The following is a 26,929-nucleotide window of genomic DNA, read 5'->3' as shown; positions in this document are numbered from 1 at the left end:
CTCATGAGGGTCCATCCTCTGGGCTCTGGTCTGTTTCAGGTGAGAATGTGAATTCCGCTGTGGCACCAGTTTTGCTTCTCAAGCAAGTAGAAATATTGTTCAGCCCCCTTGACCTCACCTCTCCTGGAGGTCTGGTGTATAAAGGTATATAAAGGAAAGATTATGATGTCTTTGCTTTGTTTTAGAGCTAGTGTTTTAATCTCTTTCAACTTCAGTTTTCATCCCATTGATTTCAAGCCCTGATCTTGTCAAGGAAGACACCCATCAGTGGCACTGTTGCTGCACAACTGCAAAGCCTCAGCGCTCAGCTGAGGATGCTGAGATGTCCTTAGGTTCCCTACAGCCAAGGGCAAGGCAAAGGCTTGTGGTGGTCGGTTCCCCTTCATGGGCACCACATGCTCCCTGCATTCTTGATCTGCCTCGTTCCTTTAAGGTATTCCTGGGCCCCTGCTCCCTGTTTTAGTCTGCTTGGACTGCCTGGGTGGCTTAAAGAACAGAAATTTAGTATCTTACAATTCTGGAGGCTGGTAGTCCAGGAATGAAGTGTTGACAGGTTTGGTTTTTTCTGAGGCCTTTCTCTTGGGCTTGTAGACGGCCATCTGCTCCCTGTGTCTTCAGATGGTTTTCCCTTTGTACCTGTCTGTGGCCTAATCTCCTCTTCTTATCAGGCACCAGTCATATTGGATTAGGGCCCACCTTAATGATCTCATTTTAACTCAATTACTTCTTTAAAGACCGCATCTCCAAATATAGCCACATTCTGAGGTACTAGGGGTTAGGAATTCAACATATGAATTTGGGAGGTAGGACACAAGTCAACCTCCAACACTTAACACTTTTTAAATGCACGCTGCCCGGTTTCAGGGCATCCTGGACCTTCATTTAGGCTTCCGAGGAGATATGTCCTCCTTTGTAAAATGGGATTAGTAAGGATACTGATCTCTTGAAGTCGTTGTGAAGACGGCTCTAAGGCTTAACATAGCGTGCATTATAGTAGGTGCTTAGTAACCGTTAGAACCATTTAAATAAATAAAGATGATGATGCTAACAGCACCAGTGTTATTAGCAGATGTCTTGGTCATAACTGTCCTTTTTTACAGCACCTGACGATCATATCACTTGTGTCATTTTCATTTTGCTCATTTCTTTCCAAAAGAGGCTTCCCCATGGCTGCCCAGCACACCAAGATTCAGATCAAAGCTACTCCCCACACCTGCTGTGAGGACTTGGAAGCAGCCTGGCAGGAGGGAGGCACTGGGCCTGCCCCACCTCTCCCATCTCCTTCTGGAGCTCCCTTAATCACAGCTCACTCAGGCATCTGCTTTTGACCTTGGCACCTTCCCTGCACAGTGCCAGGGGCCTGGAGGCCTGCCAGCTCTCCCCGTTTGCCAAGCTGACTCTCTTCCATCACACAAGTGACCTGGGAAATCCCACCTCCCCTCCAGCAGGGGCTCAGTCTCCCTGGATTCATCACGGGAAAGGTGCTGCTCTGTGGACACGCAGCCCTGCCACTCTCCCTACACATGCACAATGCTTGGCTTGCACTCCAAGGCCCTTCTGATAAAGGCTTTCTGCTCAAGACCTTCCTTCTGTCTACGTGCAGCCAAGTGTACATCTCTGTCAACATTTTATTTATTTATTTTTTTTAATTTAATTTTATTTATTTTTTTATACAGCAGGTTCTTATTAGTTACCCATTTTATACATATTAGTGTATATATATCAATCCCTGTCAACATTTAAAAAAATATTAAATCGTAAGGCTAATTTTGTTCTCTGTCCTGTGCATTACATGTGCATAAACATGCCCAGTGGAGACGTTTTTACAGTTTACAAAGCAGTTATGCATGAGCCCTTTCTCCCTCTCCTCCACCCTGTCTCAGGCTCCAGCGCGTTGGCATCTGCCGTTTCCCCTCTGCCTGGAAGCACATCTTCTGCCTTGTCCCCTGGAGAACGCCTGTCCTAAGGCAGGCCTGGGCCAATGCTCTGGGAGATGCCTTGCTGACCTCCCTGGCAGAGATGATGCCCCCTTCCTTGGTGGCTCCATTGTGCCTTTGGTGATCTCTTGCCCCTACTTACCACTCCGTAGCTGATTGTGTGTTTGTATAGCTTCCCTGGCTGAACTTGTTGCTCCTCGAGGGTAGGGATGATGATGCATTTAACTTTGCATCGCTGGTGCTCAGTACAGGGCCTGGCTGCAGATGAATGAAGCCAGTGAGTAGGGCGCTGGGCCCCGGGCAGGCTGGGCAGTGCCTTTCATGGCGTCTTCCGTTTGGCCTCACCTCTTCCTTTGTCCTGTTTTTAGCCTAATTCCTTTCAAGGCTCTGGCATGGGACTCTGAGCTCATTTTCATGATTGCTTTAAATATTTGGGACTGTTGGCATGCCAACACGGGGACCCACGCTAAGGAGGGAGAAGAATTCTCTAGCTTTCTGGGTTCTGCCCAAACACAAGGAATGTGCCAGAGGCAGGGGAGGTTCTGAGAAATTGCCAGGTTGGGTCGAACTAAACCGCTTTCTTACCTGGCTTAGGGAGCCAGGAATTTTGGCAGGAGTCAAGAAAGTGAAAGGACACAGAAGCTTGGGGCGGGGGGTGGGCAGTGGGTGAGGATGGCTTCTCCTCCAGGAAACCCAGGAGGAGCCCTAGATAGAAGCCAAAGGGCAGCAGCGACACCGATCTGGAGATGCAGTGTCTACACCCGAAAATGGTGAGCACCCTGGACCAAATTCCGGGACACAGACGGTCCCGGGAGCCAATGCTGAAAATCAGATGGACAGAAGGAGACTCTGGAAGTCTTGCCATGGAAGAACATGGAAGCCACAAAAATAAGCTCGTGAGCATGTGGCATAAGGAGGAGCCTGCGAGTCGCTCCGTGTAGCTCCCACCACTTCGCGGATCAGGAAACGGAAGCTGAGAGAGAAATGGGGTGACCAAGGCCACACAGTTCATGGTGGTAGCACCAGGACTGGAACCTACATCTCCTTCTCCGCTTTCCAAGGCTTCTACCTCCTCAAGGGCTGGAGAGGAGCTAGAATGAGTTTTCCCCAACAGTTGTTATAAATAGACTAGAAAGCCTAGCTGCTGCTTGTTGAGTTCTAGCTATATGCCAGGTACAAACCAGTGCTAAGCGGTTTACATGTTTCATCTTATCTAAGAGCAGCCTTATGAAGCAGACTTTCACAGCCTCATTTTAAAAATGGGGAAACTGAAGTTCAGAGGCTAAGTGATTTGCTTAGATCAACCAGTTACTGAGCATTGAGGTCCATATTCTAACTCAGAGACCGCCTGATTCTGGAGCCTATGCTTTGAACAGCTACTTTCTAAAACCTTCCTGTCTGGCCTTTACAGATCTCAGGATACTGGTTCAAAAGCAAGACAGCTAGAGCTGAAATGCAACATTCCAGCCCTCTGACAGTGAGATTTGAGGCACACAGACCTGGGCATCTGAAATAAGCAGGACATTTTTCTTCCCTAAAGACTCTCCAGTCCAGGGACTTCCCTGGTGGTCCAGTGGTTAAGACTCCTTGCTTCCACTGCAGGGGGCGGTGTTCAGTCCCTGGTCGGGGAGCTAAGATCCCACATGCTGCGCGGCACAGCCAAAAAAAAAAAAAGACTCTCCAGTCCAAAAAAGGCCTGTGGTTATGGGAGTGGAGATGGACAGATGACCCGTGGTGGGGTTGCTGATACAACAGTGGGTCACAAGGTGAGGCAGCCCAAGCGAGTGGCCAAGAGGAAGGAGACAGATTCCTGACTCCCTGAGTTGGCTGCTGGCTGTAGGGCTCTGTTGCCTAAGAGAGTAGATTCATAAAGAAGGAAGACAGCCCCTTAAAATTCACACACTTTATTTACATTTATAGAACAACTTGAAGCTCACAAAGTGCTGTCTTACGTATTCTCCTTGGATTCTTACAACAGGAAGACAGCGTTACTCTTCCTACTTTACCGATGAGCACACTGACCCAGAGAAGTTAAGTGACTTGTTCTAAGTCACCCAGCTAGCTGCCCATTTTGCCAGGACCCGAACGCAGGTCTCTTGAGCCTTACATGGAAGTCCTTCATCTTGACAGCACTTCCAGTGGACAGAGGAGACAGTAGAGATGCTGCCAGGAGCATCATTGCTGTCTCAGGACGATGACCCCTCTCCCAGGTCTAGGCTTGCCCGGATTGGGCTCCTTATGTCCTTTGCCATTAGTTGGTTCAAGAAAGGCCGTGTGACACAATTCCAGCTAATGAGGCGGGAACAGGGGGCTACTGGGCAGCCTATGGGAAAGCTTCTTGCACTCCTAATGGCCACGGGAAAGGGCAGTCTCTCTGTTCCTCTGGTTGTCGCTGTGCCTGGAACGTGATGACTGGGACTGCTACAGCCAACTTGCTGCTTGGAAGAAACCAGAACGTGGAAGAGGATGAGCAGAGGGACAAGAGAGTCTGGATCCTTGATGACATCATTCAACCAACACTGAGGCCTCCCCTCCTCAGGCTGCACATCCTAGACATCAGACTTCAGACATGGCATAGTCCAGGGGAAAAAAGGTCAGAAAACCTTGTGTCTCCTTCTTAAGAGTTAGGATAATGTCTCCAGAAGATCCCCAGCAAACGCCCTCATGACTTTTTGGCCAGCACTGGATCCCATGGTTACCCCAAAGCAGGCAAGAAGCATAGGATTGGGACATTAGTGATGAGTGAGACCTACAGGTATGAGAAAGCTGAGGGCGTGGACTGGCTGACACCTCCAAGACAAGGATGTGGTGAAAGAGAAGGACGCTGCTGAGGTCTGGACCTGAGGAAATGTTCAGCATTACCTGGTCCCAGGGACAGGGGTGTAACAAAAGACATGGAAGAAAGACCAGAGGTGTAAGAGGAGACCCAGAAAAAAAGAGAGAGAACCAGGGGATTGGGGTTGAAGGCCCTAAAATTATAAAATTGCTGATGCAGAAATTCTTTGTCAAAGAATATAACCCAAAAGAGATAATAATTAAAGTTTATTGAGTACTTTCTCAACCAACAACACAGCGTCAAGGATAGCATTCTTTTTCTTTTAATTTTTGTTTTATATTGGAGTAGAGTTGATTAACAATGTTGTGTTAGCTTCAGGTGTACAGCAAAGTGATTCACCTATACAAATATGCGTATCTATTCTTTTCCAAATTCTTTTCCCATTTAGGTTATTTCAGAATACTGAGCAGAGTACCCTATGCTAAGGATAGCATTTTTTTAAGCACTTTACATTTATTAATTTACTTAATCCTCAGGACAATCTTATGAGGTCAGTACTATTCATTCTCTTTACGAGTAAATTTTCGTTTTACAAATAAAGAAAATGAGGCCAGAGAGGTCCTGACATTTGAGCAAGGTCCAACGGCTGAGGGATTGAGATTCGGAGAGAACAGTTGCAAGGCCCTTCTTAACCACTAGGCCATTCTGCCTCTTGAAATGATTAGAAATGAACACAAGGCTGCGCCCTGGGGGTGCTCATTTTAGCGTTATAATAACAGGAAACGATCTAAATGCTTAACAGCTGGAGGTTGGCTAAATAAAGTCTGACTTCCAAATGAGAGCATGTGATATAGATGTTAAAAATCATGTCGTAGAAGAATACTCAATGACATGGGAAAATGTTGAGGATACGTTTTTAAGTGAAAAAAGCTGTTTTCAAAACAGTATGATCCCAAATATGAAAAAGGAAAGATACTTGTTATTATTCACATGTGTGTACTTTGGCAGACAGATCTGGCTTCCGTACTGGATTGCCTATGGCCTATGCCACCACCAGGTACCCTCTTTCATCCTCACCCTGCCTAGCCTGAGAGCCCATCCTCACATCCCAGTCAGTCTGGGACGGTCATCCTTGTGCCTCTGGATTGATGTACTGCCTATTTGAACAAAGATAAGCAGGATGCGTGTGGAGTTCCATGCGCAAATTGTCATTGCTTCCACTCAGGTCATTCCAGGAACCTTATTTCTCGATAAGGCAAGACTCTTAGAGAGTGTTAACGAATGGAAAAGGCTTTGGGAAAATTGGGTAGCACTTGTAGGAAGAATATTTCAGAGACATGGTGCCACTTAAGAATAGGTGTGGAGGAGATGCTGGGTCCCTCCATTGCAGGGATTCTGGAAAGTGCGTAAAAGGAAGGTATCCCGCTCTTTGGACCATGGAAGTAGGGCAGGCCCCTATCCCTGGGGTCACTAGCTTTACATTGCAAGCAGCTGAGCCCCAAGATGATTCAGAAGCCCCACTCAGAGTCCTCTGGGTTTCCTGTCCTATGCTTTGCCCCAGCTCTATACCCATGTTCAGGCAAAGCCCAGAACTGACTGCTTAGAAAAATATTTAATTGAGATTCCTCCTACAGTGCTTATTTCTGTCTCAATAAGGCCTTGGCGTGCCATGGGTAGCTAAATATATTGGCTGTTTCCTTTCCAATGCCAACCTAGTTTTTTAAATGTTCCCAAGTACATCTGCCCAGCTTTTCCCTTAGAGAGAATTTACAGCATTTGCCCTCTGTAACCCAGAAGAAAAAAAAACCAAAACTGTGGAGGAGGTTAGCTTGCTTAGGGAAGAGAAACCAAGAGATTATGTCTGTGCAGAAGTTCCTTCCCTCCCTCCTTCCTTCCTTCCTTCCTTCCTTCCTTCCTTCCTTCCTTCCTTCCTTCCTTCCTTCCACCATCTATTGAGCTTCTCCTGAGTTACTGGCACTGTCCCTAACGTGGAGACTATACAGATTTGTGGAATTAGACCTGGTCCCTGCCCTCAAGGTGTTCATAGCCTAATCTACCAACAGTACGGAGTGTTAGTGATGGAGGATGCACAAAACAGAGCTGAGGGGAAGGTCTGCAGTGCCCCAGAGGGAGGATACATAGGGGACATTTTCCTAAATAGCATCTCTACCTGTCCGAGAAGTGCTTAGGAGTTGAGGGAATGGGGAGAGCTGAAGAAACAGCAAGAATATAAGGATAGATGGGACTCATGGGCATGTTACCTTAGTTTGGGGTCGGCAGCATAGACACTTTCCCCAATAAAATTCTTCTGTTGGATTTGGTATCTGATTCTAAAGAAGTCTTGAGTACAGTTAATTCACACTCTAGGCTTTGGTTTCTTTACCTATAAAATATATTAGTGCAGACAAAGTTTTATAAACATTTCTAGAGTCACAGAACCCCTTTAGTGAACAAAAGCATATGTGGAACCCCAATAGATAAGACCAATACCATCAGAGCTACTGTGATTGAGCTAGGGGTGGGAGACCCAAAACTAGTCCTGGCCTACTGAAATACCTCCCCGGGACTCTGGGGTTCCCTCAGCTGCAGTTGAAAGCCATAGGTTGAGACGGTATTTCAGGCTTTCCTCATGTTCTCTCTCTGCCTCCACTTGGGCATGTGGCCGGTCCCTGGTTCCAGAAGGAGTCTGCACCTGCTACTTGGGAGCTCTGATGGAGGCAGGTGGGAAGTGGTCTTGGAGTACGCGGGATCACCAAGTCCCGGGAGTGGTCAAGTCATGATTGCTTTGGTGGGAAGAAAATAGGTTATCATCTGAAAGCAGGATAGGTTATCATCTGGCAACTGAAAGGATAAGCACAGTCTGGTAGCATGTTACAGATGGTTCTGGCCCCATTTACCCATCTAGTGCTTCTGGAAGATGATCTAGGGGAGAAGGGCCCTCATTTTCCCATCTCCTTGGTTGGATAACCTCACGGTTCATAAGCCTCTACTTTGCAGAAGTCATAAGAAACTTCCTTTGAAGATGGTAAGGTCTATAGCATCTCAAGTGGACTTTACTCTTTGCAATATCAAGTAAGACAAGGCAGGGAATGGTCTCCCCATTTGATAGATGAGGGATCCGAGCCCCAGTGTGGTTGTCTCTTCCATAAAAGAATGCGGAAACTCACTTTTGAGACTATGGTCTGTACCTCACACCCTCTCAGACTCCTGAGAAGTTCTTTCTGTTCTCTAACGTTTATTCATTTCGTTGTAATTGATGTAAATCATTTCCTCTGCTTTTACCTGTTTCCTTCTAATTGTCCAGAAAAATCTGAAGTTGGATTTCCTATCCTTCTCGACATTTCATAGAAGGCAATAGAAGTATTCGGGGGAGTTGAAGGAATGACCCATAAGAGTTGTGGCAGATTTCCACCTCTTTTTGGGAAACACCGCTTTGGTCATCTTGGCAGGAGGCTTGAGGGTGGGCATGAGAATTTCAGGGTGAGGGTGATTTCAATCCTGGGGAGTCTGTAATTCCCCAGATCTTATTAACATAGGGACTGAATACCAGACGTTCCTTTGGGTCTGCGTGCCGATGCTCTCAGCCTTTCCTAGCAGCCTTTCTCCACTGGTCTGGAACCTTTTAGGGCATTCCAAGCCCCCGCACCTCTCCCCCCGCCCCGGGGCTGGCCTTCAGTCAAGCATCTTCACACTCTGCTGCTTCCATCTGGAACTCCCTTCCTCAATTCCTCATGCTGGCTGCCTCCGGGCCTGCTTGCTCTGCCGGTGCCCAGAATCCCACACAGCCCTGCCAGCTGAAGCCATGGGGAACTGCAGCAGCAGGTAAGGGTGGGCTTGCCTGGAGGCAGGATGCACGGACCGGAGGATCCACGCGAGGTACCCGTGACCATTCATCAAAGGGTACCTTACAGAAAGAGAAAAGACACGTTACCAGCTAGGAGGAGGTAGTTGGAATGCGCATAATCGAGGAAGACTATTACCAAGAACCCATAAAGAACATCTCCAGGTTACCTCAGGATTCTGAGATTCTCTATGGCATCGACTCCCCTTAAGTCATGATATTCTGCCTGATATGGAGTCACAGCCTTTCCAGAAACTCTTATTTTTCTTCTGCAAAAAGGTGAGGGAGGGCTTCCCTGGTGGCACAGTGGTTAAGAATCTGCCTGCCAATGCAGGGGACACGGGTTCGAGCCCTGGTCCAGGAAGATCCCGCACACCGTGGAGCAACAAAGCCCCTGCGCCACAGCTGCTGAGCCTGCGAGCCACAACTGCTGAGCCCACGTGCCACAACAACTGAAGCCCATGCGCCTAGAGCCCGTGCTCTGCAACAAGAGAAGCCAACGCAATGAGCAGCCCACGCACCACAACAAAGAGTAGCCCCCGCTCGCCGCAACTAGAGAAAGCCCGTGCGCAGCAACGAGAACCCAACGCAGCCAAAAATAAATAAATTAAAAAAAAAAAAAGGTGAGGGGGTCTGAATACAACATCAGGGGGACCCGCTAGCTGACTGCATCAGGGACCCAACAAAGACTTAGGCAACGCAGGTGTTGAGCATACCTCTGGTTACCTCTGGACAGCTTGCATAACTTCCTGCCTCCAGGCAGACCTAGAGATGAATTCAGCTGAGGTTTTAGAAAACATGATGCTGGAAGAAAGTGAGAGGAGGGGTAGCATTCAGTAGAAACGGAACCAGACCCTGGAGACATCCGCCTGGAGGGCTCTTACATAAACAACATCAACCACGGGGCTTTCTCCTTCAGGCAACCCCCTCCGTAACTTCTTAGTCTCCGTGTTGTCAGTGTACTCCCCCTGCTTTCCTGACTTATGGCAGGAGTCATCTCCTCCTCCCCTTTACCCCCAACATCTATGCCATGGTGAACCTCGCCATTCCCCCCTGTGTGGGTGATTCTCCTACTGGCTCCTACTGCAGGCCTCTTGTCAGGGGAGACAGGAGGCCCTCAGCTCTCCCTTCCATCAGACTCTGCTCTCATGATATCAGAACCTACAATTAACCCCATTTCCGATGAAGTCATGCCCACCTGCCTCTGCCTGGCTTCCCGGCGTCTCCACATCATGCCCTTGCCCTTCTCCTGATGAATCATTTTGTGTGGCTCCCTTCCATGGCTTCTCTTCTCTGGTCAGTCTCGTCTTGTCTCTCCCACAAGCATGTTAGTTTGATTCTTCCCTCCACACCTGGGCCTGAAATGCCAGCTTCAGTTCTGCTCCAAACCACCAATTCTTCAAGGCCCATTTCTTCTGTGAAGCATTCCCAGTCGGGTCATCCCCTTCATGCCCTTACTGTTTGTGTGCTAATTCTTTCCAACTTCGCACCAATTTGGCAGTTTATGTCATATTACTAAGCATTGTCTTTTCAACAAGGCTGTAATCTTCTTGATGGTAAGAGCACAATACCTGTTTGAATCACCTCTCTCTGCACCCAGGGCAAGGATGTGGGAATGAGGCAAATTAACGTTTATCCAGGGCTTTCAGACATCATCTCATTGAATCTTTTCAACCCTAAGAGTTGGATGTTTTTTGTCTCTTGTTTTATAGATGAGGAAACTGAAGCTCAGAGAAGTATTTTTACACCACAGCTGGAAAGTGGCCGAGTCAGGATTAGAAACCAGTGTTGCCTGAAAACAAAGCGTCTTTCACGACTCCATGTCTCTATTCTCAGGTGGGGCATAGGGCACTCATAAATGCATTGGATCAGAAAAACAAGTTGACACGTGAAGCTGATGTGCATTCAGAATCACTGTTAGCATTAAACCCATATATGCGTTTCTTTTAATCCCACCTCGAAAATTGAAATCCCAGATTGACCTCTTCCAATGCTAATTTTTGTTCAGAGAAGTTAGGAGCAAGTTTTATGATTGATGTCTTTTTTTAAATGTCCTAATTATTTTTTCGGAAGCATGGTTTTTCTAAAATTTTTGCCTGGTAAGAAATCGTCCAGGGATGTCTGATGTCACTTCTGAACTGAACCACCAGAGACGAGGCTGTGATAGCTGGAAGTGTGTCTCTCAAGGCTGGTGTTCCTGACCTTGCATCTTTTTAGACTGTAATCAAAGGAGCAGCAAATTCTTGAGCTAGAACTCAATATATAGTGTAAATACATATACGTCATCCAGGCTCCCAGATGTCAGAAATTCCCCCATGACCCCGTAAGAAGAATATTCCATTGCTTTAGATTGTGAAGAAAAAGGAGAGATAGATAAAGAGAGAGGGAGAGAGAGAGGGAGAGGGAACTTGAGCACAAATGAGGAAGACATATAAAGGGAAAAGGAAACAAAGGAAGAAAAAGAGGAATGGAGGAAGACTGAAAGGAAGCTTTTCTCTTTTGAGAAGGTTTTCTCTATTAAGTGGATGGAAAATACGTCTTGAATCTTCAGAATTGGAAGGGAAAGCAAATTTTGTCTTAAGTGGCAACGCTCCCCAAATCCTTTCTCATGTCCCGACAGGGTGAGTACAGGATCCGGTGGCTGGGGATTTAGGCTGAGTTGTTATGGTGTATCACCCTTGGCTACATCATGTCATAGAAAGTGCAGTCCCCACCTTTAGGAAAGATGGCACTGGTGACTTTGGAGAAGTCTCACTCTTGGTGGGTCGGGTGGTGGTGGTGAGCTCAGGAATGGGAAGCAGATTGCCTTGGCTTTGCAGATCTCTCCTCGGCTCCTGGCCTTGTTAGAGGAAATGTTTAGATGCCCTCTTAGGGGTTTCTGAGTGTGCCCACCTAGGGCGGTTTTGAGAATTGAGTGAGATTGGTACCTGACACAGAGTCAGCCCTAAATAAGTGCCGGTTACATCTTCTTCACCAGCATAGAGAGAGCAGGAGCCCTCATTAGTTACTTCCGCAGGTTCATTTTCTACTTCTCTTCCCATTACTCACCTCCTTCCAGCCTCGCATACCAAGAGCCCCCGCCTTGGGGCGTTGATGCCTGCCTCCCCCTCAGCTTGGGTGGGTCTCCTTTCTACCTTATCTCCTCGTGGCTCCCTGACTCAGGTCCCGGCTCAAACATCAGCTCTGCAGAATTTTCCCAGACTAGGGTGTCTAAAGCAGCGCCCCCAGCGCCTGCCACAGCCTCTCCACTTTGCTGTTCTGATAGCATTCACAAGCCCTGACTTTCTCCTGTCTCTTCCCGGAGGTGACGGCTTCCCAGGAGTAGGGACTTTGTTTGCCTGGTTTTTTCATTTTATTCCCAGTGTCTGTAACAGTTCCCAGCACACAATTGATATTCAATAACTATTTGTTAAATGGTTTATTCAACCAAAAATATTGGGAGGGTGGAGTCTGCCTGGGGAAGGGTGAGGGGCACAGGGGCCCTGCTGCCTGTGGCATGTCTGGGCAAGTCAGTCCCCAGCAGAATTTCAGCCTTCACTTGCCCCTTCCTCTGGGCGTCCGGAGGCAGGTTACGACTTGCACAGCCATGTGCAGTGACCTGGTAGGGTGTGCTATATGACTGTAGGAGAATTCTAACACTCCTGGCTTTCGTGCCCAGACGCCCAGACTCAAGTGCCGGTCTTGCCACCAGTTTGCCAGCCACAATACTCAAGTGAGCTAGCAAAATCCCCACCAGGGCTGCATTCTTACCCTGGGCATGGGGACTAGGGGGCGGTGTGTGTGTGTGTGTGTGTGTGTGTGTGTGTGTGTGTGTGTGTGTGGTGTATGCGGAGGGGGCATAAGGAGCCTGCTGTAACTGCATCATCCTTTTTGTCTAATTCACCGGAAGCATGGTTTTTACGGCATATCAACCTTGGCTACGTCATGTCATAGAAAGCACAGTTCCCGCCATTAAGACGGCACTGGTGACTTTGGAGAAGTCTCACTCTTGGTGGGTCGGGTGGTGGTGGTGAGCTCAGGAGTGGGAAGCAGATTGCCTTGGCTTTGCAGATCTCTCCTCGGCTCCTGGCCTCCTTAGAGGACATGTTTAGATGCCCTCTCAGGGGTTTCTGGGTGGAGGTGCTGGATTGGAAACATCTTCTCAACAAAAATGAGCTCCTTGGCGGGTGTGTGCCTTGCTTACAGTAGAAACTCCATAGTAGGGAATGAATGTGCCCTGGGAGACGGGCTGGTGAGGAGGTCGCTGGGCTTGGGGTCAGGAGAACTGGCTTCTAGTCCTGCTTTTCCAGGCAGCCTCTGCCCTGTCCTAAGCCTCACTGTCGTCTGAGTATGAGGGCTGGACTCTGTCTGTGAGGTCCCTTCTCAGAGACTTACAGGAGTTAAAGTCCCACGAGAAGAGCAGCTCCCCAGGGCTGCACACTGATTCGATGAAGCACAACTAGCTCCCTCCTCCCCCTTGCCAGGTCCCCTCCTTCTTCCCATGGAGAGAAAGTGGCCTGATTCTCCTGTCAGGGACACCTGGGTGGTCCCTGCCATTCTGTGGCTTCTAGAGCTGGCTCTGAGGAGTCACAGCCCTGAGGACCATCTTGAGGCTGTTCAAAGTCATTAGGGATGGGTGGAGGAGCGGTGGAGACCAGAGACTGCAGAGGTCCATGCTGTGGGAGCTGGGAAGCAGATCACAAAAAAAACTGGACTTTCCTTTCCCAGGCCAGAGCAGGCTGCTTCTTTATGGATATGATGCAACGTTGCTCACCCCACAGATTCTTATCCCATCCACCCTTCATAAGTGCCGTGATGCTGTAAACAGCTTGGTCTGGATGAACCCCTTGAGAACTGATCTTATCTGTCGCCCTCTGTAGAAACTTAAAAACACAGTTCCCAAATCCTTTGACCCTCCGCTTCTTGAGAGGCGGGATCTGTCTCCCTTCCCCTTGAATCTGCCCTTGTGACCATTTGACGAAAGAATACAGTAGACGAGGCGTTGTGCCCATATCTGGGTCCAGGTCTTCAGAAACGGGCAGCTGCCACTTCCTGTCTCCTGGGATGCTCGCTCTTGGAAGCCAGCCACTGTGCCGAGTGGGAGCCAAAGCGGCCTGTGAGGAGGAGAGACCCACGTGGGGAGGAAGCGAGGCTCCGGGCCCGTGGCCCTGGCTGAACACCCAGTGCCAAGGTGCCAGCCCCGTGAGTGAGCCGTCCTGGAAGCCCCCAGTCCAGCGAGCCCAGCAGACAGAACGTGGAGCAGAGGTGAGCTGCTCCCATCCGGCCCCGCCCAAATTGCAGGTACCTGAGCACGATAAATGCTTGTTGCTCGTAGAGTCGCTAAGTCGTGGGGGGTGGTTTGTTAAGGGACAACAGAACACTGGCGCCCCTGGTGCTGGGGAGCAAAAGCCCCTCAAGTCCTTCCAGACCAGTTGCTTCTATTTTTCTTAAAACAACTGCCACCCCAACCATCCTGTGGACTCTCCTTTCCCTGGAAAAACTCAGCTCATCTTTCTGAACGAAGATGGTGATTTGCAGGAATTTTATTCCTAGAAGTCCACTCCCCCTCCCTTCTCATTTCACTCCTCCCTCACAAGCCCCACGCCCACTTCCTCTTATTTTTTCTCTTCCATCCTTCCAGCAGACACTTTCTCCTTAGCCTCGGGCTCCTGCAACAACCCCAAGGGACTTGACCACATGCCTAGGTGGGAATCTCAGGTGTGTTCTGTGCATGCATGTGTGTGCATATGTGTAGGCAGGGGTCGGTGCATGTGTGTGTGCGTGTGTGTAGGTGTGTATGGAGGATAGTGTTACAAACACTGGAGGTGGGTAGCAGGTAGTAGAGGAGCTGATGATTTTGACTGCTGTTTTTGGTGGGTTCATTGGAAACCACCCATTCTTTTTAAAGATACTTAAAAATTGAAATCAACCTTTTCTGGTTATCCCATTCTGCATTTTTCAAATTTTCTACAGTGACATGGATTACTTTTGTAATGAAGGAAATAAACCTCACTTTTCCTTCCAATACTCAGAGTTGACCAGAATTTATATTCTGGTGAATTTCCTTGCAGCCTTTTGTCTGCACTCAAACATCTCTTGAATATTTGAGATCGTGCCATGAATACAGTATGTGTCTTGACTTTTCACTGTGCTTTATATTTTAAGAGTCTCTCTCTCTCACTAAATATTTTCCCAAACCTATTTGTTTTTGCTCCAGTGTATTTTTCCTTTTTTTAAGATTGAGGTGTAGTTGATTTGCAATATTATATGTTTCAGGTGTACAACATAGCGATTCACAATTTTTAGTTTGTACTCCATTTATAGTTACTGTAAAATATTGGCTATGTTCCCTGTGCTGTACAATATATCTTTGTAGCTTATTTATTTTATACATAGTAGCTTGTACCTCAGTCCCCTACCCCTGTCTTGTCCCTCCCTCCTTCCTTCTCCCCACTGGTAACAGCTAGTTTGTTCTCTATATCTGTCAGTTTGCTTCTTTTTTGTTATATGCACTGGTTTGTTGTGTTTTTTAGATTCCACATATACATGATATCATACAGTATTTGTCTTTCTTTGTCTGACTTATTTCACTAAACATAATACCTTCCAAGTCCATTTGTGTTGTTGCAATTTCATTCTTTTTCATGGCTGAGTAGTATTCCATTGGTGTGTGTGTGTGTGTGTGTGTGTGTGTGTGTGTGTGTGTGTGTGTGTGTATGTGTGTATACACATACCACATCTTCTTTATCCATTCATCTGTTGATGGACACTTAGGTTGCTTCCATATCTTAACACTTGTAAATAATGCTGCTATAAACATTGGGGTGCACCAAACCTAATTTTTAATGGCTTGATAATGTTCTAGCATAAAAAAATATATTTATTTTTTTATTTATTTACTTATTTAATTTGTTTAGCATTTACCTGACATTTAGCTTATGTTTATATATATATATATCACATCATATGTATATCACAACCTAAACGTCAAGTAAATATATGTGTCAGACATACGTGTGTGTGTATACACACACATATCTCATATCCTTCTACGTAAATCTTTGAATCTTTAAATCTTCAAATGTTTTCACTTTGATTCCTGGAAGTGAAGTTCCAGGTTAAACACTATGAACATTGGAGAGGCTCCTGGTATGCAGTACAAAACGGTAGAAACTGTCCCTTCTGAAATCTCTGCTTGGCTTCAGGAACCATCTTCTGACTGTCTGGGCATCTCTTACTCTTTTATTCCCAGGAGATGACCAGGGAGGGATGGGGAACCCGAGGAAAGAAAAGACCAGGTGAAGATATGCGAGAAAATATGTAGCTGGCAGAAAGAACTCCTAAGCTTATTTTATGAATATTTCAATGGCTAGGGAGACAGTTTTTGTCTTCTTGCCCAACTTAATATGAGGAAGGAAGAGAAGGGAACTAACAGTAGTCACATGGGTAGATGCTTTCCATCCATTGCCTCATTTCATCCTTACAAGGACCCTGAGTTATTATTATTCCAATTTTATAGATGAGGAAACTGGGTCCTGGGAGGTTAGATAACCTGTCGGAGTCAGACAGCTGGTAAGGAGAGAGCCCGGAGGTGAACCCAGGGCTGTCCAGCTCCAGAGCCAGTGAAATGAGCTGCCATCTGGTTTCTCCATTTCCATAGCAAGATAGGGGGAGGGGATGGGCTTTGGCCCTTCCCTCCTCTCCCTTCCTCCCTGTTCCAATTCACTCTTTCTCCCTTTGAATAGAAGGGACTGAGATGAAGCCTTAAGGAGCCCTTTCCCAACTGTTACAAGATATAGGACACCATCCCCCAGAAGTTATCGAACCTCTTTCCCTGAAAAGCATCTGCATCCCAGTGAAAGTCTTCTATCCTCGACTCTGCCTAGATAACCTCTGGAGGCCCCTGCCGGGCAGAGGATTTCAGGAGCTGCTGGGAGCCCTCTGTGGCTGTTCTGACCCGCATTCTTCCAGCACATGTTGTCCAGGAGCAAAGAGGAGAGGGAGGGCGCAGCTGGCAGGGAAACAACGGGGAGTCGGGCAGATCAAGGAGTATTAATAATGCGGCCACTGGCTGCTAGGCCCGCCCTCAGGGTCCATCACAGGGGAGGGGCCCAGAGGGTGGTTAAGGGCAGAGGGATGTGCAGGGCGCCTGAACCCTGTGTTTAAGCCCCAGCATGCGCAGGAGGAGTGCCCCTCAATCAGAGATTTTGTCCAATCCCTCACTCTCCCAGCCACTAAATTGCATCTCTTACCCCTTCAGATTTCCTTTGCAAGGTTTGTCCTCCGAGGAGCCATCCCAGATGGACCCCATGTGGCTCTGTTAGATGCCTCATTCCATTTGGGTAGTTTCATCTGGAGGTGACATTCAAACTATTTAAAAACAGTGAGAATGAGCTTAGTCCTAGACCAGTCTTCACAGAGAGCCAGCTCGAAGGCAGGAGTCTGCGCTCCAAGGACCTCTGCTCGGGCAAGTGTTAACTCTTTAGTTGCTGGACTGGAGGGAGGTATGAAGGGGCCAGGAGAGAGAATGGGGTGGCCCAATCCCTAGTGGGGCTCAGGGTACTGGCTGTTTACCAAGTGGTACAGGATGTTTTCAATATTTTAAGAACTGGTATGGCTGTACCCGTGTGTACAGGTGTGGCTGGGCTCTGTGTAGACGGGAAACAATGACGCCCTGCCTGTCGTTTCCTAGGGTCATTGCGAATGAGTCTTTCCTGACCGCTGTTCCCCACAGGTCCCTCTTCCTCTGCGTCTCCACCCAGAGCCTAACAACGGTTTCTGGAGTCATGTCCCTGCAGCTGCCACATTCCAGCTCATCAGAGATGAGCATAACATGGACCAGAGCCTGTTCCCAGTCCCACAAATGAGGGGTCCTCCGCCTCCGTCTCCCCCATGGTATCTGCCCGCCTGGGTGTCCCCCTCACAGCAAGCACTCAGTCAAGGTGCTTGATAAAACGTGGTTTGGGGTGGGTTCAATTTAGATTAAATTCCCATTTGGGGATCTAAGTCAAGACCCGCAGTTCTCAAGAGCAATGTGGCTAGCCAGCAGTCTCTCCCTTGCAGCAGATTCTGCTGGTCCTCTCTTTCTAGGTGGCATTACACTGACCCGAAATTCCAGAAGCCGGGCTTCTGCTCCTGGCTCCACCATCACCAGCTACATGGCCCTGAGTGAGAATTTCCTGTCTCTGGGCTTCATTTCCCTCCTCCTCAAAACAGATCTGGAAAAGCTGATCTGCAAGCCTGTTCAATCCACAAAAATATGATTCCGTGTTTCCCTTTCATTGCTACCTCGATGCAACATCCATTACGGTTAAGAAAGTAGTTTGGGGAAGAAGATGGTCTGTGTTCAGTGCTGGTTCAGCCACTTTAATACTATTAGCCTTGGGAAAATAGGAGGGTACTTGGGTGGGTTAAATAATACTGTAAAGTTTTAGAACACTTGGTTCTTAGTAAACTTTCAATAAACATTGTCCATTTTTGCTACCTCTGGTTAAGTGTAGGTTTCATCAAGGCTGAGTGTCACCTCTCCTTTATTAACTGATACCCAAAGCACCATATTCTAGGTCTAAATTGATTAACCCTGTGAGCAGGTTGCCACCAGGGTCTCTGTCCTTTATCAGAAGGAGCAGAGCTACCATCCACTGAGGTTTTTACTCTGGGCCAGACCCTGTACCAGACACTTAACATATACCTTATCATTTCCTCTTCACAACAATGGCAAGAGCTAAGTATTATTCTCCCCTCATTTTCCTCCTGAAGAAATGGAGGTTCAAAAAGATAAAAGCCACAGCACTGATAGCAATTATAGATTCAGATGCAATTCTGGGGGTGCTTCAAGCCCATGCCAGGGGGAAACAGAAGGAATTCCTCTGGAAAGACGATTCCATGTCAGTCCAAGCTCTTCCGGGCAGAAAGCTGACACCTGTGTGTAGAGGAGGAAGCTATCCTATTGGGGGTGGGGGGTGAGCATTTCCCCTAAAGCCATCTCTCTCTTCCTTCAAGCCAGGCTTATAGATCCGAACCACAAAGGAAGATGAAAGAATCTGGCTGATGAAGTCCTCCACCCTGAGAAGAGGAAGAAAAAAAAGAGAGAGAGAGAGAAAGAAAGGAAAGAAAGAAAAGAACAGAGGGAGGGGGAAGGAATAATCCTTGACAAATATTTTCTGTTAATAAATTCCATTTTGCCTCTAAAATGTTTGCCAACTATCTAAGCAGGAAAAATTTTTCACATACCAGGGCAAACCGTCGCCGAAACGCCTCTCCAGTTGGCCTGCCCGCAGCCCCTGTTTCCATAACCTCCCAGGAGGCAGCCTCTCATGGACTCTGTGGTCTTCCTCCAGGAAGACCTGCCTTTTCCATGAAGGAGGTTTGCGGGTATTTAGGTGTTCGCTCTTCCCAGCTTGGGGAGACGGTACCTGGGGAGCCCAGCAGGTCTTCATGTGCCCCCAGATCTCCTCTCCTCTCCTCGCTCCCTTTCTCTTCTCTTCTCCTCTGTCTTCTGCCCTCCTCTCCTCCCATCTCCTCCCTTCCTTGCCCTTCCTCTTTCTCTTTCTCTCTCTCTCTGAACCAGAGTGTGGAAGACTTCTGCCTCACTGCCCTCCTGCTTCCCTCCCAGGCTCATCCCCGTCTCTGCAGTCAGGACCACATCTCTCCTGCCCGCTCTCCCCCTACTCCTTCTTATTCTCCTTCCTCCTCCCAAACTTGGCTTTATTGGATTGGGAGGGAGGAAGTTCTCAAACCCTTAGTGTCATCTTGCGACACCTTCAACGCTCTGCCTTCACGCATTCATAAGATTCAACAAGTTTTACTGTGGGCCTACTGGTGGCTTCCATGTTTGAAAAATGCATCAGGCCTTAACGTTGGGTTTGGAGAAAATTCTAGCTAGCAGCTTGTTCATTTTGTTTTATTGAATTTGCTTAGGGATGAGCTTTCTTGAAGATCCTATGGGTAGATTTGTGCCAAAACATACCGCTCAGGGACTCCTGAAACCATCTGGGGAGTATCTGGATGAAAACAAAAGGCATTTGTCAACATCATTCTGTCAAACTGGAGAGCAAATGTGGATCTAGTTAAAACTAAAATGAGGCCAGAGGGTTGATTATCTTTTCCCCTGATGGACCATCTTCCTATCTCCAGCTCAGCTCTTCCCTTCCTGGAATAGTGAGTCTGGCATCCACAATATTGTTCTCACTCAGGCCAACTAGGAGAGCAGCATCTAACACAGCTCCTTGTCTCAGAAGGAAATATGTTCACTCTCCTATGGCCTGACCCTGGTGTTGAGTTTCTCTTATTTTTCCCTCTGGTGTACTTTGGAGACTTTTTAGGGAGTCTGATGGTTTCTTATTTCATTAGGTCATAAAAATCAGGGTCTTTGGGTAAGCAGGACCTCTCTGGGGTCACCGTACCCAAGGACTAGCCTCTATTTAAAATAACTCTTCTGGGCTTCCTTGGCTATCCAGTGGTTAAGACTCTGTGCTTCCAATACAGGGGGCATGGGTTCGATCCCTGGTCAGGGAACTAAAATCCCACATGCCATGCAGCGCAGCCAAAAAAATAAAATATACTCTTCCTTCCTCTCTCCCTTCCTTTAGCGACTATTTATTGACACTATGTTCTAAGATGCAATGATAAATAAGACAGACAGATTTTTGCCTTGCTTGAACTTATTGTATGGTGGAAGAGATAATGCAAGATATCCAGTGGGTCAGCCAGTGTAGTGTAGCAAGTATAGCAAGACCATCTTTAATCTTTCTGATACCATGTTTTGTCCCTTGTGATTAAAAGCTTCATTTTAGCATCTACTCTTTGACCCTGCAATTCTGCTTCTAGAATTTATTCTTATTAACGTGTGAGGTACCATTTGTAGATGATTATTTGTTATAGAAATGTTTATAATAGCAAATGATCAGAATTATCCCCTAAGTCCACCAGTAGGGTGTTGGTTAAATACACCATAGCACATCCATAGAATGGAATTCTATCCAGCAGTAAAACCACAACAAAAAGAAACAATCCCCCCCACCAAACCAAACAAACAAATACTACAACAAAAAAAGCAACAACGAGAACGCTCTCTTTTGTACAGATACAAAATAATCTCCAAGAGACACTGTTAAGAGAAAATGCAAGGTAAAGAACAAAGAGTTTAGTGAGTTACCATTTTTGTAAAGAAAAGGGAAAAAGTATGAATACATATATGTGTGTGTATTTGGTTGTGTATGTACAGAACATCTCTGCAAGGCTACAAGAGAGGAGCTGTTTGGCTGTGGGATAGGAGTTGAAAGGAGACTGTTCACTGTATCCCTGTTTGCACTTTCAGACTTTAAAGTCTGTGGATATAGTACTTCTCCTAATATTTAAATTTTACTTTAAAAAAATAAGAACAATAAGAGGAGGTGGGCAAACAGAAGTGTGGATGCCCTTTTTAAGGCAGGCAGCTGCCGTGCAGCTTTACGCATTATTAGTATGGAGAGATGCAGGTTTAATATTGACAGATCTTCCCTTTTTTTAATTGCTCTGCACTTTTTTAGTAAACCATATCTCAGTACATAGAGATAGATCTGCCTCATGTTTTGTTTTGTTTTTTTTTTGTGGTACGCGGGCCTCTCACTGTTGTGGCCTCTCCCGTTGCAGAGCACAGGCTCTGGATGCGCAGGCCCAGTGGCCATGGCTCACGGGCCCAGCCGCTCTGCGGCATGTGGGATCTTCCCGGACCGGGGCACGAACCCGTGTCCCCTGCATCGGCAGGCGGACTCTCAACCACTGCGCCACCAGGGAAGCCCGCCTCATTGTTTTTTAATGGCTTCAAAGTATTTTATAATGCTGTTCTCACCCATAATCATACCTGATGACTCTAACGGTAAAACTGATTACGTCATTTGGTTAGATGAATGGTGTGCTGGTAGACATGCTGTTTTCCCAGCAGGAGCACGATTTGCATGGTTAGTACCCCTAAATCCTTCAGCCTCAGAGAAGGTTTTGTAACTTCCCCTTGGTGGCTAGTCGCAGGTAGAACAAACGGCTCGTCTTGCTTCTCTCTCATCTGAACCTCTTCTGTAAGCATTGTAAGATGCTTACATCTTGTAAACATTGTAAGAATGTTTATAAAATATGATTTGGCAAAGTTTCCTGGATAATGCATTGGACAAAATGGTTAGTCCTGGTTCTACCTGATGGCATGGTGTTAGAAAAGTCATAGTGTCCCAGTATCGTACTTTTTCTTTTCACATAGTGGTGTCCAGAGCTGCTCTTAACCCTCTCACAGGACTGTCGCAAGGCTCATGGAGACCACACAGATGAGAGCCATTTGGGTATCTAGAGAAAGTTGCTACAGGAATCCAGGCGATTATTTTCATAATTAGGAATGCCACGGGAGCCCATTTGAGCCTACGTTCTCTGTACGGGTCCACACGTGAGCACCGCAGCAACCCTATCAGGTAGGTATTACTATCTCCACTTTAGATGGGAAAACTGAGCTCAGAGAAATTTTAAAAACTTGCCTAAAAGCTTTCTAGATCTTCCAATTTTTAAGAGACGCTGAAAATAATAATTAACTTTGAGGAATCTTCCACCAATTAAAAAATGTTGGTTCAGAAAAAAAAACAGGCTAAATGAGGCAGGTCTATGAACTGTGTCCGGTCTGAGCTCATCATTGTGGGGTCCTGTGGTAGGGACTCCAGGATCCCTTAGGAAGCTACTGTCTTTATTCGGAGAAAGGTGGTGAAGGCCACCTGGGGCAGGGGCAGCGGGCTGGCAGGGCCAAGACAGATGGAGTAGAGCCTATGTGCAGGGGGGCGGGGGGAAGGAGAAACAACAGGATCTGACGACACTTGGATGTGGGGGATAAGAGAGAAAGAGAGGTGCCAGAAGACAGGATTTTCAAGCTTGAGTGGTTTGTAAGATGGAGTGATTTATAGGCAAAATGGAATGAGAATGGCTCTGAAACCAGGAAGAGCTGGGTTCACACCCCTTCTCCACCATTTGGGGTAAAATTTGGGTTTTCTCATCATTCAGTATAGGTACCTTAGAGGTAGGTGCCAAGCAACATAACCGCATGTGAAGTGTTTATGGTGCTCAAAGTATTAGTCGTAACAAACATTTGCCTTCATTTTCTCTACTTCCACTTCTATTCCAGTCTGTGTGGTCCTGGTGGAGCTGACTCCACCCCCAAGAGGGTGTAACAGGAAGCTCAGGTCTGGCCAGTGGGTGAACTGCATTTTCCTGACAATGGTAATAGGTTCAGGGTGGTCATATGACCAAATCCAGACCAGTTAGAGCCAGTGAGAACCAGTCCGGGCACTTCCATTGGAATTGGACTAGAGGTGAGGGGGGTGTGGTTCTCCGATGGCTTGGCCACCTTGCCAGCCCAGGGGAGAACAGGTCTAAGACGGAGCCAACCAGAGTTAGCAGACCTGAGAGATGAGGAGAGAGAAATTGGGGCCTGGGGAAATAATTAATGTCTCTACATCATGCCTCAGCTCCATGCCGGAGTTTTCAGCTCACACCTGAGCCAGTACCTTCCCTTTTGTCTTAAATGAATACATCTGAACAGACAAATAAACAGTGTCCGTGGACAGAGGACAGGAAACTGCTAGGGAGACCCCTTGATGTTTGGTGTCCCAGTGTTTTGGGACCCACCACCCTCCTTAATCCCCTGGAGATTTTGTGGGGATGGGGGGAGGGAAATTGATAACCGCTGAGAATTCTCCATTCCTGCCAACAGCCCAGTAACAGCATCGCAAGAGGCTTCCTGATTAGTGAAAACTGAGACATACAGTCAAGTGTGAGTCAGAGGTGACAGAAGGGAGGTGAAGAGACTGCAGACAGACAGAGCAGGAGTGAGACTTGCGAGGGAATTGGGAGTGTTCTTGCTGTTTCTAGATTCCTGCGCAGGGATGCTCTGTGGGGAGGCCTGGGATTCTGTGGCCCTGAAGCATGCAGGTCACCTCCAGAGCTTCAGTGCCTCTTGTCACGTAGGCCCTGTGAACACTAAAACAGCACCACCCAGGATGTGACTCCCTCAGAGAAACATCAAATGGTGAAAGTTGTTCAGGCAGGAGAGGGTGAGGCCTGAAATGTCCCCTGAAAATGATGAGCTGGCAAAGGGTGTGTTAAGTGTGTGTGTGAATGTCTGTCTTCCATCTGAACAGTCAGGGTGGGGCCCAAGTTCTGTTTATCTCAGTAACGTCAGAGGAACCCAGACAGTGACAGTGCCTGGCACATAGAAAGAGCTAGAACAGAACGTTTCACACAAAAACAAACTGGGAGACTTCAGCGGACTCCTTCTCCTCTTCCCAGAAGAGCAAGCCTAAGCACGCTGGCTAAACTCAGGACTGAGTTTTTGGGGCAAACCCTAGTGTAAGGAAAGGTGTGTGGATTGAGGTCCCTCAGAGAGACATCAGTGGGCTGGGAGTGTTGACGGGGAAAAGCGTTAGTTCCCCTGACACAGGGCCTCCTTGCCAGCCTTCACTAGAATTGCAGACATAAGGGAGCAAGCCTGCAAGTCAGAGGGTCACGTTTGGAGGAGGAAGACGGTGGGAGCTTATCAGCACCTCAGCCCAGCTTCCCTGCCTTCCAGCACCAGCAAGCATGAAGGTTTTGTCTGGAGGCTGCTGAGCCCTTTACATCATTGCCTGGGCTACAACACTTCTGACTGATTCCCACATCACAGCCTTTAAAAGGTCTGCCCTCACTCCCCTGCCAGTGAGGCACCTGGACAGCAATCCTTGTGTCACAGTGAGATTCGGCGGAAGGACTGAGTGGCTGTCCCATACCTCTCACCTGCTTTTGGCCAAAAAAAAAAAAAAGGGAAATCCCATCTTCCTCTAAAAGAATGGGAGAGAAATTGCTGCTGGGATGACAGGGTTGGAAGATTTAAAGCCTTCCTGGGAAAAGTAACACCTGGGCTCTAGCCGTCAAGTTATCATTGATTAACAGGTGGCTCTTTGGCAATTCAAATCAACTTACCCATCCATTCCACAAACACTGAGTGATGGCCACATGTCAGTACCATGGTTTGCACTGGGAACATAAAGCTGACTGAGGAATATTTTCTATTTGCACAGATTATGTGGGAAGAAAGACCAGCCATCACAACAATTAATTATACCGCAGGGTGGTGCTTGGTGTGCCGGGAGGAACCCAGGTGCAATGGAGCCTAACAGAGGGCCATCTTCTGTGGGCTTGCTTTCTCACCTGTGCACTAAATCTGTGGTCCCAGATCATGAAAGGAAGGTAAAGGGGCTTTGGTGTGCCTGTCATGGCCACGTCTGGAGAAGGAACGTAGACCCAGGTCGGCCTCCAAAGCGAATGCTGAACAGTGGTTCTCAAACTCCAGTGATCATTAGGATGAGAACCTGATGGAGAGATTGCTTTTAGAAGGCATATTCCTGGGCCCAGCCCTAGGAATTCTGACTCAATAGGTTTATGGTAGGGTCTCAAAATCTGCATTTTTAAGAAGTATCTTGGATTTATTCTGATGCAGATGGTCCATGGCTCAAGCCTTGGAAAAGCCTGTCTCCAAAGTCCCTGACGACGCTGATGGACTAAAATTTCCCCAAATCCAAGTCACTTACTTTGAGTGAGCAGAAGTACCCATGACAGAGCTTGGACTTTAGCTTCTCCCCCAAGATATAGGCTTCAACTTTATGAGACCAGCTGGTAGAAATCGCCAGGTTGCCTGTCTGTTTGACAGAAATCACGTCAATTCACGCAGTTACTCTTCACTTAGTTTGGGGAAAAACAGTGTGAAAATGCAATATGAAGTCAAAATAGTTTCCCAATACAAAAACACCTACATATCCTAAATAAGAAAGCAGGGTAGAGCAGTGACGAAGGACACAGGCTCTGAAGCCAGGTTGCCTAAGTTTCGATCTGAGCTTCTTCACTTACTAGCCATTAGACCTTGGGCAAGTTACTCTGCTTCTCTGTGCCTCGATTTTCTTATACGAAAATGAGACTGATAATAACAGTACCTACCTCAAGAGGTACTACTGGAGTTAAATAAGCTAATATGTGTAAGCACTTAGCATGGTGTGTGGTGCTTACATACAAGAAATACTACCTGTTATTAACAAGGCTGAGTGTACAGAAAGCCTCCAGAAGCCAGAAACCAAGAGGGAACTGAAAGTTAGAAAAGTAAGCCCGTGGGCTGTCCTTTGCAGTTACCATGGGGTGGAGGAGTGGTGCTGGTGTGAGAGCTGGTTTTATTTACACAGAGGTTTGGGTTTTCATACTGTTCAGGGACAAGAAACAAGATCTTGAGCCTCTGGGAGGTGGAGTGTTGGCACTGAGACTTCCACATAAAGCCAAGACCGTGGAAGGACAACATCCTTTAAACAATTGTAGACCAGAAATAGTCAATCTCTAGCATTAAAAAAAATGGGAAGAAAGCCTGTTTATATTGAACTGAGCTCTAGGTCAGGAGGAGAAAATGTCTCCCTTAAGAATTCAAAACCACTGGCATGAGCCTTTAGTGGGTTTGGGGTTTGAATAAATAGTTCCTGTACAACCTAGAAACCCCTGGGCTAAGAAATGACATAAAATTTGGTCTGGGCCAAAGATACTCTGTTACAAGCAAACACTTTGATGATACTGGTTTCTCCAGATTAAAGCCCTGTTGAAGATGAGCTCACAATCCAAAATCACACAACACACAAGGGAAAACCGTGAGCTGGAGTGCACAGATCCAACGAACAGCAGGACTCGCCTTCCCAGAACCTTAGATTACGGAACCATCCTAGGAGACCACAAACTAAGCATGTTAACATGACTAATAGCATAACGTAAGCCTTCAAAAATATAATACATATCTAGAAAGTGAACAAAATAAGGCAGACTTAAAAAATAAAACAAATAGTACTTTGATATAAAAAAAATACTCATTAAAATTTAAAACTCAGTGAAGAAACTAAATAGTAGATTAGACAGAGCTGAAGAAAGAAGTATTGAACTTGGAGGTAAATCTAGGAAATTATCCAGAGGGAGCCCAGAGATGGAAACTATGAACTAGATATCAGGCGACATGGAGGAGAAAATGAGAAAGTCTCCCATATAACTAATAGAAGTAACTTCCAGAAAATTGAGAGAATGGGGTGAGGCCATGTTTGAAGGGAAGATGCCTGAAAATTGATGAAAGATAAGAATGTTTAGATTCAGGAATCACACCAAACCCCAAAGTAGAGAAATAAAACCAAATATTCTGGGGACTTCCCTGGTGGTGCAGTGGTTAAGAATCTGCCTGCCAATGCAGGGGACACGGGTTAGATCCTTGGTCCGGGAAGATCCCACATGCCACAGAGCAACAAAGCCCATGCACCACAACTGCTGAGCCTGAGCTCTAGAGCCCGCGAGCCACAACTACTGAGCCCGCGTGCCACAACCACTGAAGCCCACGTG

The 26,929-nt window shown here is 47.1% G+C and overlaps 1 protein-coding gene and 1 long non-coding RNA gene across 8 annotated transcripts in view; one reads left to right on the top strand and one right to left on the bottom strand.

Annotated features, from left to right (window-relative positions):
* The window catches only part of RPL37A (ribosomal protein L37a), a 49,401-nt gene extending 30,675 nt beyond the window's left edge, over window positions 1–18,726 (top strand). For 2 of the 6 annotated variants that reach the window (XR_010944258.1, XM_067740654.1), the window contains 2 exons: window positions 10,267–10,290; window positions 18,515–18,726. Coding sequence is in view for 4 of the 6 variants with exons in the window: in XM_067740654.1 (XP_067596755.1) it covers window positions 10,267–10,290; window positions 18,515–18,570 (80 nt within the window). In the remaining 2 variants the exon portion in view is untranslated. Of the gene's footprint in view, window positions 1–3,348; window positions 3,399–10,266; window positions 10,291–18,514 lie in introns of those variants that run through there. The other 4 variants (XM_067740657.1, XM_067740653.1, XM_067740655.1 and 1 more) reach the window with 3 other exon arrangements.
* LOC137226237 (uncharacterized) lies at window positions 4,965–16,972 on the bottom strand. 2 transcript variants are annotated; one of them, XR_010944260.1, is made up of 3 exons: window positions 16,786–16,972; window positions 9,271–9,358; window positions 4,965–8,617 (listed from the first exon to the last, which is right to left on the bottom strand). It is a non-coding gene; the product is annotated as an uncharacterized lncRNA (long non-coding RNA). The 2 variants fall into 2 exon arrangements; XR_010944259.1 differs by having other exon boundaries at window positions 4,965–8,551; window positions 9,320–9,358.
* Window positions 18,727–26,929: the final 8,203 nt, after the last annotated feature.

This window comes from Pseudorca crassidens, chromosome 6 (assembly GCF_039906515.1).
Source record: "Pseudorca crassidens isolate mPseCra1 chromosome 6, mPseCra1.hap1, whole genome shotgun sequence".
Lineage (NCBI taxonomy): Eukaryota > Metazoa > Chordata > Mammalia > Artiodactyla > Delphinidae > Pseudorca > Pseudorca crassidens.
Note: the sequence above shows the minus strand (reverse complement) of the source record. Positions and strands in the feature narration are given on the sequence as shown.